This window comes from Pan paniscus, chromosome 7, assembly GCF_029289425.2.
Source record: "Pan paniscus chromosome 7, NHGRI_mPanPan1-v2.0_pri, whole genome shotgun sequence".
NCBI lineage: Eukaryota > Metazoa > Chordata > Mammalia > Primates > Hominidae > Pan > Pan paniscus.
Window position 1 is genome coordinate 117,391,851 of NC_073256.2, and position 12,933 is coordinate 117,404,783.

A 12,933-nucleotide genomic window follows, 5' to 3' on the forward strand; every position below is an offset into this window, starting at 1 on the left:
TGGGCCCAAAAGGATTCACTGGTGAACTCTATCAAGTACTTAAAGAAGAACTAATATGCAGTTCTTCCCAAATTCTTACAAAATTAGAAGGGGAGGGGACACTTCCCAACTCATTCTGCTCATTCTGGTTTTTTTGTTTGTTCGTTTGTTTGTTTTTTGAGAGCCTCACTCTGTCGCCCAGGCTGGAGTGCAGTGGCACGATTTGGGCTCACTGCAACCTCTGCCTCCTGGGTTAAAGGTATTCTCCTGCATCAGTCTCCCGAGTAGCTGGGATTACAGGTGTGAGCCATCATGCCTGGCTAATTTTTGTATATTTAGTAGAGACGGGGTTTCACCATGTTGGCCAGGCTGGCCTGAAACTCCTAACCTCAAGTGATCCACCCACTTCGGCCTCCCAAAGTGCTGGAATTACAGGCATGAGCCACCATGCCCAGCCTAAAATTCTTCCTTCCTTTGGCTTCTGTGACACCACTCTTTCCTTATTTGTACATCTCCCATCTCTCAGATTACCCTTTTTTTTTTTTTTTTTTCAGATTATCCTTTCTTGGTCTTCTCTTCAAGTTCCTTATTCTCTGCCTTTACTGTAAACCTTGATAACTTAGTTCTCATTATATACTGCTCCTTCTCTCTCTCATGATCATCTCATCCATGCCCACAGCTTCAACTACGCACTGAAGTGTAATGCTTCCTCGATTTTCTACTTGTAATTGATCTCTCTCCCGGGCTCCAAACCTAGATTTCAACTGTTTTGAACATGTATATCCTAATATATATCCTAATGTAGTTTTACATTTTTTATTGAGATAAAATTCACATTGTCAACACACAAAAAATTCGGATGTAGAGAAACTGAAACCCAACATAGTTTCATCTCATCCCTGGAGTACTGGCTGGGCTTGGTGGCTCATGCCTGTAATCCCAGCACTTTGGGAGGTGGGAGGATTGCTTGAGGCCAGGAGTTCAAGACCAGCCTGGGCAACATTACGAGAACCCATCTCTACAAAAAAAAAAATTAGTCAGGCATGGTGGCACACACCTGTAGTCCTAGTTACTTGGGAGGCTGAGGTGGGAGGATCACTTGAGCCCAGAAGTTCAAGGCTGCACGCCATAGCACTCCAGTCTGGGCAAGAGAGTGAGACATTCAAAAAAAACAAAAAAGAAAAAAAAAAGAGTACCTTAGGCTCTATATTCCTTCATTCAATGAATATTAATTGAACACATACTATGTGCCAGATACTGTACTATACCCCGGAGCATTCACCTAGGAAGCACCCCAAATTAAAATCATCTGCCTCCTCCAGTCCTGCTTTTCCTCCTTCTGAGAATAACAAATACACAGAAAATAATGTAGAAATAGTTCTTAAACAGATTTTTTAAAAGTTAAACTTCAGTCAAAATAAGAAATACTGTTTTTAAAATATAAGTTTAGAAAGGGTAATGCATACTATGTTGGTGAAGGAATGGTTAAAAAAAGGCACTCTTATACAAGCTGAAGGAAGTATAAGTTGTTATAACTCCTATGAAAGACAATTTGATATTATCTAGCAAAATTTAAAAAGCACATGAATTTTGACTCAAAAATTCTTTTAGGAATTTATCATATATATGATATATAAATATATATATTCAACAATATTAATTGTTGAATTAATGTTGAATAATTCAACTTTTCTCTCAACTCATGCCTGTATGTCCTTTCACTTGTTTCATCACCTGAAAAATGAAGATAATGTTTTCTTTATGGGGATATATATATATATATATGAAATAGAGCAATGTATAAGAATATCCACTATAACATTGTTTGTAACAGAAAAAAACAGAAACAATGTCACGTCCATCAATAGAGTACAAATGCAAAGTATGGTATAAAATGAAAGAAGCAGACATAGGAGGAGGCAAGATGACAAGAATAAGAATCAAAATAGATTACGGTATATCTATTGCTATAGCACAATCACCGCTATGGAAAAAATCTAAGATATTTTAATAAAAATTTAAAATAAAAAAACAAGGCACAAAACAAGTGTATAGCATGCCACTATTTTTTAACTATGTTTATATTTCTAATTTTTAAGAATAAAACAATTTCAGTAAATGACACATGAAAAACTCTCCAGTTGTTCTTGAGTTCATAGAGAATAATCTCCAGATTCTTTAATATGACAGATAAGAAATTGCATTCTGAACCTCACTTATCTTTTCAGCTCATCTCCTGCTTTTTCACTGTAATACTCTAGCCATAACAATGTATAGTTTTCAAAATTCAACTTTTCTGTCAACTCATGACTATATGTCTTTTCACTTGTTTTATCACTTGAAAAATGATGATAATGCTTTCTTCATGGGGATCCAGTAAGAATTAACAGATACATGTGCCTTCAGAACGGTGTTGCAATTTAAAAAAAAAAAGAATTAATTTATACAATGCAAGCAAAGTGTCAATGCCACAAAAGCTCATTAACTGCTACTTTTGGAAATGGCAGAGAAGGTGATTTGGATCAATCTCAGGTAGAAGGCAACTAGATAAGCTGAAAAATCTTACAAAAATAAATCTGCTTAAAGGCATCTGCGTGTTAACAATGTAGTCAAGAATAACTCAGCCAAAACCCAGAGGATAAGAATTCACAGAGGTGACTTCGGCATTTGAGGCTGCTTTTTCCTGAGGCTTTGCTTACGAGAGTCAAAGACACTGGTAAACCCTTCATACCATTTTTTGTTGTTTTTTTTTTTTTAGATGGCGCCTCACTCTGTCGCCCAGGCTAGAGTGCAGTGAAATGACCTTGGCTCACTGCAACTCTGCCTCCCGGGTTCAAATGATTCTTATCCCTCAGCCTTCTGAGTAGTTGATACTACAGGCACGTGCCACCACACTCGGCTAATTTTTTAAAACTTTTGTAGAGACATGATCTCAGTATATTACCTAGGCTGGTCTCAAGCTCCTAGGCTCAAGCAATCTGCCTGCCCTGGCCTCCAAAATGTTGCGATTACAGCTCTGAGCCACCGTGTCTGGTCAGTAACAATATTCTTGACAATATTCTTGAGAGTCTTATAAGTTCTCAAATTTGAGAAATATAGAATTATTGAATAGAGCCAAAAAAGAATTAGAGGGCAATCTTCTCAGAGAAGTCTTGAGAAGCTGGAGATCAGAGGCATCATCTCTTTAAAATTACTAATATCTGGAACTCTACTCCTAATTTAGAGTATTCATGCAAAGTATAAGCCTCTAATACATATCATTGAAAATTAAGAACCCATGTAAAAATATCAAAGTACTAGTTTTTAATTTCTGTTTAGTTTTTAAATTCTCTAAAACGCTTAGTATTGCAGAAAAGCACTTAACACACAAAAAGTTGCACCTACCCTTTCTCAATCACATCATCCTTAGAAGAACCTGGATACAAAAGCTCCCTCTTCCAAGGCTTTTGAGTTGCTGTTTTTACTTCAGGTGATTTATTGGGAGATTTAGGAGGTTGTGATAAGCTGAATTCTTCTTTCTAAAAGATGGTAACATAAGCAAAATGAAAATGAGAGAGAAAAAAGCACAGCTCTGCACCTATACCTCAAATTTGTTCTCATCACTCGAGTACTTTTTCTTTCCCTTTGCCTCCTACAATGCTTCCCGATAGAATAGAAATTTTTTCTTTCTCCAACTCCTACTTTTATGCAAGCTGCAAAGTGGAATCAAACAGCAATTTAGACTGTAAAAAAGGAAGAGCAAAAGGTTTATATCCTTACTTCCACCATTGTGAAAGAAGACTCTTTCCTGGAGAAAGAACATTGTAAAAACTATTCTTTATTCTATAACTGAATAGGTATTAGAGCTAGATGTATGTATGTGTGGCGAGGGCTGTGTGTGTACTGGGGTGTGGGTGTCAGCGGTCACAGGGCAGGGAAATGAAACAAAGATACCCTTGGTCCACATAAGAAGGGCTCTATATCTTAACAGCACTATTTCCTTCCATTTTGGGACATTTATTTCATGGTTATTTTTCCCATTCTTAGAGTTATTTATGGTAAAAGTTAACAATTTAAATCCAGAATATGAGATGCATGGATTAAAAAAAGTATAAACAACTAAATGTCCAAATGGAGAATGGGATATACATAAATGTAACATTATATAATACTTAAAAGTAGTAGTTACAAAAATGATGACACACATGGAAAAATCCTTATGATAAAAGAGATAATCAGAAAACAAAAGTCTAAGTACAGTAATACAAAAAATTCACAGAAGCAGCCTAAAATAAGTTAGTAGTTGTCTGGAAGTAGGTAAGTTCAGAAGTGATTTGTCTCTTCTCCAGTTTCCAAATTTACAGTAGTTTTATTATTTTTATAATTTCAAAAACAAACATACAAAACTTTTCTAATACGTCAACTTCCATTAGAATACTATATACATTGCAAGAAAGCAAGGAATATACTTTTAATGTTTTATTATCCAGAACAAACAATAAAACCTTATATATACTCTATGTAATAACTGCTAATAATTTTTTCAGAATTCTATAAAGAAAATTAATAACAAGTATATTCTATATATAACTTCCCATATATAAGGGCTTACATCTGTTTTAGTAATTCAGAACACAGCATGACATTAAACAACACTCTATAAATGAGAGTTACCACAAGAGGCTGAGCTTATTATTAAAAGTATATAATACAAAAGTAGCCAAATTTATAGAAACAGAAAGTAGGGTGGTAGTTACCAGGGGCTGTGGGGATGGGGAAAAGGAGAGTTGGTCTTTAATGGGCAGAGTCATATTTGCAAGATGAGAAAGTTCTAGAGATCTGTTTCACAACATTGTGAATATAGCTAATACTATTGAACCCATACATATAAAAAATGATTAAGATGACAAATTTTATGTTTTCTACCACAATAATTTTTTAAGTTTTCTTAAAATAAAAAAAATTAACATATCATGTAGACAAAGGCCTATATTAGACTTTTTGAGCTTGCTGGCTTAGGTGAAAGCTAGAAGTACCCAGAAAGTAACTGATGGGGATGGGTGGGGAAACAAAAACAAAACAAAAAAGCCTGAGGAAGGGTCACAGTGGATTGTAGCAGAGGGCGGTATAAAGGAACTGCTCTCCAGCATGAGTGTGATGGTGGATACACAATGTATACTTTTGTCCAAATTTACAGAACTATACACTAAAAAGGGTGAATTTTGCTGTATATAAGTTATACCTTAGTTTCTGTATGGAAAAATAAAATGGAATTGAGCTCTATTCCTTAGAGTATTTTCTGCCAAGGAGATAGACAGTGAGACCAGAATGAGCTGTCCAACTAGATAACACCAATGACAGCATATGGTAATGATTTTCAGGAAGTCAAATGAAAACAACAGATGAGAAGTCAGGTTTATACCACTTTTTCACACAAGCTAATCTCTACCCACTCCTTTGGCATTGTTCTCTTATTCGAGTTCCTTTCATCAAGCACGTCACTTATTTTTTCTTCCCCCTTTCTTTTCAGCTTAATAACGTTGTTTGTACAAATGTTCATATGTTATCAGATGATGTGCTCCCTGTACTACAGCTCCAAGATGAGGAAACATTCGTGCACTAAAGTACATTAACTTAAAATGTGGTCCCCAAAGCAGCAGCAAGAGCATCACCAGGGAGAGAGCTTGTTAGAAATGCAAATGAGGTTAGGCGTGGTGGCTCAAGCCTGTAATCCCAGCACTTTGGGAGGCCAAGGTGGGCAGATCACCTGGGTCAGGAGTTCGAGACCAGCCTGGCCAACATGGTGAAATCCCATCTCTACTAAAAATACAAAAAAAATTAGCCACGCGTGGTGGTGGGTGCCTGTAGTACCAGCTACTTGGGAGACTGAGGCAGGAGAATTGCCTGAACCTGGGAGGCGGAGGTTGTGGTGAGCCGAGACCATGCCATTGCACTCCAGCCTGGGCAACAAAAACGAAACTCCATCTCCAAAAAAAAAAAAAAACGGAAAAAAAGAAAAGCAAATGAGTCCTTGGGTTCCATCCCAGAACTACTGGATTTTGATCTCTGGGTGAAGCCCAGGAATCTCTATTTTAACAAGCTCTTCAGCTGACTTTTCTGAATGCTAAAGCTTGAGAACCACCAGTCTACAGCAGTGTTTCACATATGAATCACCTGAGAATCTTAATAAGTTGCAGGTTCTAAAATGTGGCTCTAATGTTCAGGAAGCGTTGAGAACTTCAGTTGTAAGCCAACCCCCTGATTTTACAGAGTGACCCTGACCCATTCCAGATCAATTAAATCAGAATCTCTGAAGGCGGGACCCCTGTATGTCTGAACAGTTCTGCAGGTGATTCTAATGTTTCCAGGGTTAAACTACAGACAGGGTTAAGGTCCCTCCAGCTCTAAAACACTGCTTGTGGAAGTAAAACTTTAAAAACCACATTATATATCTTCTGCCTTTTAAAATAAGACATCCTGAATATAAAGCAATCTTTCCAAGAGGTTGTATGTGACTATATGGCCAATAACAGTTAACAGGTGACACCTTTAAGGGCTACCATGATTAATAAGGCTCTTTACTTCTGAAACACAGGTCGTATCTACAGTTACTGCAGCTCTATGCCAAAATGTAGGGTTATTTATTTCTTCTCTATAAAGTTACTTAACTTTTCTTCTCTTTTTGAACTTTCCCCCTTTATATTTTTGTACTGTTTTCCCCATTTGAAAAAATGCTCATGACTTATAATTCAGCTATTGCTACGTCTCACTCATTCATTCAATTTATACTTACTCAGCAACTATTATGTGCCAGGCACTGTTCTAGGCACTGGTGAAATGCACTTAAAGAAAAGTTCTTTACATTCTAGTAGGAGGTAAAAGACAATAAATAGATAAATCACATGGTAATAAATATAGTAAAGCAAAATAAAGGAGGGCAAAGGGTATAGATAGTGATGGAAGGTATGTGTGCTATTCTACGTAAGTGTGCTTATATAGAAATAATAAGCCTCAAGAATAGCCTCTCTGATTAAGTGGCACTTGAGCAGACACCTAAGGAAGTGAGAGGGAAAGCCATCTGCATATCTGGAGGAAGAGTGCTCTAAGCAAGGCAAACAGCAAGCACAAAGCCCTGGAGATTTTTCTGTGGTGTCTTCAAAGAAGAGCAAGGAGACCAATGTGGTTGGAATGCAGTAAGCTAGAGTGGTAGGAAATGAAGTCAGAGGGTTAGCAGGAGCTTATACAACTGTGTAAAGACTTTGGATTTTATTCTGAGTGAAAAAGAAGACCACTGGAGAATTTTCAGAAGATGAGTGACATGATTTTATATATATTTTTATATATATATTTATATTATATATATACATTTATATATTATATATTTATATTACATATAAATATATATTATATATATTTATATTACATATAAATATATATTATATATATTTATATTATATATATATATATTAAGTTTATATTATATATAAATATATATTATATGTATTTATATATATTTATATAATATAAATATATATTATATTATATATATTATATATATATTTATATATATTTTTTATATAATATAATATATATAATATATTTATACATAATATAAATATATTATATATATATTTATATATAATATAAATATATATAATATATACATGTATTTATATATTTATATATTTATACATATATTTATATATATTTATATATTTATATAAATATATATTTATATATTTATATAAATATATATTTATATATTTATATATAAATGTTTTTATATATTTATATATGTTTATATATTTATAAACATATATATTAATATATAAATATATAATTATATATATAAATATATATTTATATATTTATATAAATATATATTTATATATAAATATATATTTTTATATTTATATATAAATATATATTTATATATTTATATATAAATATAAAAATATATATAAATGTATATATATATTTATATATATATTTATATTTATATATAAATATAAAAATATATATAAATGTATATATATTTATATATATTTATATTTATATATAAATATAAAAATACATATAAATGTATATATATATTTATATATATATTTATATTTATATGTTTTCTTTTTTTTGAGACAGAGTCTCGCTCTGTCGCCCAGGCTGGAGTGCAGTGGCGCGATCTCAGCTCACCGTAAGCTCCACCTCCTGGGTTCACACTATTCTCCTGCCTCAGCCTCCCGAGTAGCTGGGACTACAGGCGCCCGCCACCACGCCCTGCTAATTTTTTGTATTTTTAGTAGAGACGGGGTTTCACCGTGTTAGCCAGGATGGTCTTGATCTCCTGACCTCATGATCTGCCTGCCTTGGCCTCCCAAATGCTGGGATTACAGGCATGAGCCACCGCGCCCGGCCATGATTGTATATTTTTAAAGGCTCACTTTGGCTGCTTGGTAGAGAACAGACTGTAGGTTTTCTTATTTCCTAAATGTTGCAGCTTGTACATTAGCAAAAATCACAACAAAGCTTATAATGAAAATTATCAGTGCACAAACACTCAAGCATACATATTTTACTACAAACTTAGTAGAGATCACAGCATGAATGTACACCCTACCTGGATCTCAGGTATCTGTGGAATGCAAGATTTGGGTCTTAATGGCAAGAGGGTTGCCATTTGTGGAAAAGGGTCAATATCCTTCCTTGGTTTTGCTTGACGGAGGTGCCAGAATTTCAGTTCAGCACTAGCATATTTTGTTGAGGCTGAATGAGTAACACAGAATCTTGGTGCCCTGTTTATTGGAAAAATAAATGTAAGATTGAACTAAACAACAAGCCTCAAAAATGAAAAGCCTACAAAATACATAATAGCTGTGCTCACAATTAACAGTCTTGCCATACCTCTTTTCTAACAACTTTTACTTCTTTCTCTACTGCATAGCCTTGAAAAAATATTTTTCTATGATATGTCAGCTGCCTGCAATCCCATTGACTCATACAAAAAGGCAATATACATTGGGAAAAACATCATAAGTAAAATTATGTTCAAATTATTAGCTGCTTGATAAGAAAACTAAAAATATAAAAATTAGCTGGGCATGGTGACGGGCGCCTGTAACCCCAGCTACTCAGGGGGGTGAGGCAGGAGATTCGCTTGAACCCAGAAGGCGGAGGTTGCAGTGAGCCGAGATTGTGCCATTGCACTCCAGCCTGGGCGACAAGAGCAAAACTCCATCTAAAAAAGGAAGGAAGGAAGGAAGGGAGGTAGGGAGGGAGGGAGGGAAGGAAGGAAAGAATCTGTCTATCCATAAAGGAATTTTTAAAACAACTTACAGTTTCTAGTAAAATAAATATAAAATGTACTTGGGATAATTTTAAAGCACTTTGGCATTTATCTATAATAAAAATTGTTAGAATAAAATTAACGTTTAAAACATATAAACTTTTTTTTTTGACACGGAGTCTTGCTCTGTCACCCAGGCTGGAATGCAGTGGTGCGATCTCAGCTCACTGCAACCTCTGCCTCCTGGGTTCAAGCAATTCTCCTGCCTCAGCCTCCCAAGTAGCTGGGACTACAGGCGTGTGCCACCATGCCCGGCTAATTTTTTGTATTTTTAGTAGAGACAGGTTTCACCGTGTTAGCCAGGATGGTCTTGATCTCCAGACCTTGTGATCTGCCCTCCTCAGCCTCCCAAAGTGCTGGGATTACAGGCGTGAGCCACTGCGCCTGGCCTATAAACATTTTTATAATGCTTAAGTATGCTACTAAAGTAGGTTATAATGCATACTATTTATTTTCAAGCCTTAAATTTGAAGGTAAGAATTAATTTTACAACAATTTATATAAATCAAAGACCAACATTACTGCCAGAAACTTAGGGAAAAGAATGTCTGGCACAATATTAAGGCCACACTTAATTGGATAGATATCATGGTATTCAGTATGTGGGCTAACACTTTATTGGATATAGGGTTAACTCCAGCTGTAAGAGCCTGCTGCTAATTGCTTCTTGGACCAGGTCTTCCCCTTAATGCCACAGCCCAAAGACTAATTCTTATTCCATATTTCAAGGCCTGGTAGAAAATTACTTCCCTTTAAAATAGGAAGAATGACTATGCATGATGGCTCATACCTGTAATCCCAGTATTTTAGGAAGCCATGGTGGGAGGATTGCTTGAGGCCAGGAGTTCAATCCAGCCTGGACAACATACCAAGCTTGTTTCTACAGAAAAAATTTTCAAATTAGCTGAGCATAGTGGCATGTTCCTGTAAGTCCTATCTACTTGGGAAGCTGAGGTGAGAGGATCACTTGAGCTTAGCAGTTCCAGGCTGCAGTGAGCCATGACCATGCCACTGCAATCCAGCCTGACTGACAAAGTGAAACCTGTCTCTAAGAAAATTTTAAAAATTTTAAAAATAAAATAGGAAAAAGATGGATATCTCTCCTGATATGAACACAGATTGGGAGTGAAAAAGAATCCAAAGTCCATAATTAGTTTAGGATCAGAAAGCATTTGGTATAGATCTCTGTGGTCATTCTATACTGTGTTTCAGAACCTTTACTTGCAGACTTGGAAATATTCAAAATTACTTATTTGCATGTCAACCAGTAAGGGGGCATATCTATAGACTTTTATCATATAAATCATACATGGGATGGCTGGCAGAACTCCTCATGGCCCATGGTGATGGTGGTTGTGGGATAAGTCTCCTCCACCTTTGGAAAGGGGAAGGAACAGTGGGAAGCACTACAAGTTATGCTTTGAGTGTCAGCTCAGCCGCAGTACAATAGAACACCAGGTAGACTTCTAAGGTGCTTGACTCCAGTCCCTGACTCCTGGATGGCACCTCTGGACCCACCTAGGGCCTGTGGGAACTTGCCACCCTGAAGGGAAGGACACAAGCCTGGCTGGCTTTGCCACCTGCTAATTGTAGAGCCCAGGGCTTTGAGCAAACATACACAGTAGCCAGGGGGTGGTTACAGCAGGGCTTGGGCAAGACCCAGTGATATGCTAGCTTCAGATCTGACCCAGCACAGTCATAGTGGTGGTAGCTGCACTCCACTCCCAGCTTTAGGTGGCTCAGAACAGAAAGAGAGACTCTATTTGGGAGAAAGTAAGGGAAGAGAACAAGAGTCTCCACTTGGGGTCCAGAGGATTCTCCCAGATATTGTCCGAGACCATCCAGGAGGTACCTCTATGAGTTTGCAAGAACAACAGCATTACTAACCTTAGGGTGCCCCCTAAAGCAGATACAGCTTATGTCACAATACCCAAGTCCTTTCAAATATCTGGAAAGCCTTCCCAAGAAGGATGGGTACAAAAAAGCCCAGGTAGTGAAGACTACAATATCTACCTCATATGGTTTGGCTCTGTGTCCCCACCCAAATCTCACCTTGAATTATAATTCCCACGTGTCATGGGAGGGATCCAATGGGAGGTAACTGAATCATGGGGGCAGGTCTTTCCCATGCTGTTCTCCTGGTAGTGAATAAGTCTTACAGTTCCCCTGCACAAGTTCTTTTGCCTGCTGCCATATAAGATATCCCTTTGCTCTTCCTTTGTTTTCTACCATGATTGTGAGGCCTTTCCAGCCATGTGGAACTGTGAGTTCATTAAACCTCTTTGCTTTATATATTACCCAGTCTCGGGTATGTCTTTATTAGCAGCATAAGAATGAACTAATACAGTAAATTGGTACCAGTAGAGTGGGGTGCTGCTGTAAAGATACTGAAAATGTGGAAGCAACTTTGGAACTGGGTAACAGGCAGAGGTTGGAACAGTTTGGAGGGCTCAGAAGAAGATAGCAAGATGTGGCAAAGTCTGGAACTTCTTAGAGACTTGTTGAATGGGATTGACCAAAATGGTGATAGTGTGGACAATAAAGTCCTGGTTGAGGTGGTCTCAGACGGAGATGAGGAATTTGTTGGGACATGGAGCAAAGGTGACTCTTGCTATGTTTTAGCAAAGAGACTGGTGGCATTTTGCCCCTGCCCCAGAGATCTGTGGAACTTTGAACTTGAGAGAGATGATTTAGGGTATCCGGGGGAAAAAATTTCCAAGCAGCGAAGCATTCAAGGGGAAGCAGAGCATAAAAGTTTGGAAAATTTGCAGCCTGATGATGCGATAGAAAAGAAAACCCATTTTCTGGGGAGAAATTCAAGCTGGCTGCAGAAATTTGCATAAGTAATGATGAGCCAAATGTTAATCGCCAAGACAAAGGAGAAAATGTCTCCAGGGCATGTCAGAGACCTTCACGGCAGTCCCTCCCATCATAGGCCTGGAGGCCTAGGGGAAAAAAAATGTTTTTGTGGGCTGGGGCCCAGGGTCCCCCTGCTGTGTACAGCCTAGGGACTTGGTGTCCTGTGTTCCAGCTGCTCCAGCCACGGGTAAAGGGGGGCAAGGCACAGCTTGGGCCATGGCTTCAGAGGGTGCAAGTCCCTCTGAAGCCTTGGCAGCTTCCACATGGTGTTGAGCCTGCAGGTGCACAGAGGTCAGGAATTGAGGTTTGGGAAACTCTGCCTAGATTTCAGAGTATGTATGGAAACTCCTGGATATCCAGACAGAAGTTTGCTGCAGGGGCAGGGCACTCATGGAGAACCTCTGCTAGAGCAGTGAGGAAGGGAAATGTGGTGTTGGAGCCCCCACAGAGTCCCCACTGGGGCACTGCCTAGTGGAGCTGTGAGAAGAGGGCCACCATCCTCCAGACCCCAGAATGGTAGATCCACCAACAGTTTGCACTGTGTGCCCGGAAAAGACGCAGACACTCAATGCCAGCCCATGAAGGCAGTTGGGAGGGAGGCCATACACTGCAAAGCCACAGGGCCAGAGCTGCCCAAGACCATGTGAACCCACCTCTCACATCAGCATGACCTGGAGGTGAGACATAGAATCAAAGGAGATCATTTCAGAGCTTTAAGATTTGGCTGTCCTGCTGGATTTTGGACTTGCATGGGGCCTGTAGCCCTTTCGTTTCGG

General features: G+C 37.9%; 1 protein-coding gene across 8 annotated transcripts in view; it reads right to left on the reverse strand.

Moving 5' to 3' along the window:
• Positions 1 to 12,933, reverse strand: part of RGS22 (regulator of G protein signaling 22) — a 146,719-nt gene that overhangs the window by 83,233 nt on the left and 50,553 nt on the right. For all 8 annotated transcript variants that reach the window (XM_055116778.2, XM_055116777.2, XM_055116781.2 and 5 more), the window contains 2 exons: positions 8,573 to 8,747; positions 3,364 to 3,497 (listed from right to left, as the gene is read on the reverse strand). In XM_055116778.2, the coding sequence (XP_054972753.1) occupies positions 3,364 to 3,497; positions 8,573 to 8,747 (309 nt within the window). The remainder of the gene's footprint in view (positions 1 to 3,363; positions 3,498 to 8,572; positions 8,748 to 12,933) is intronic.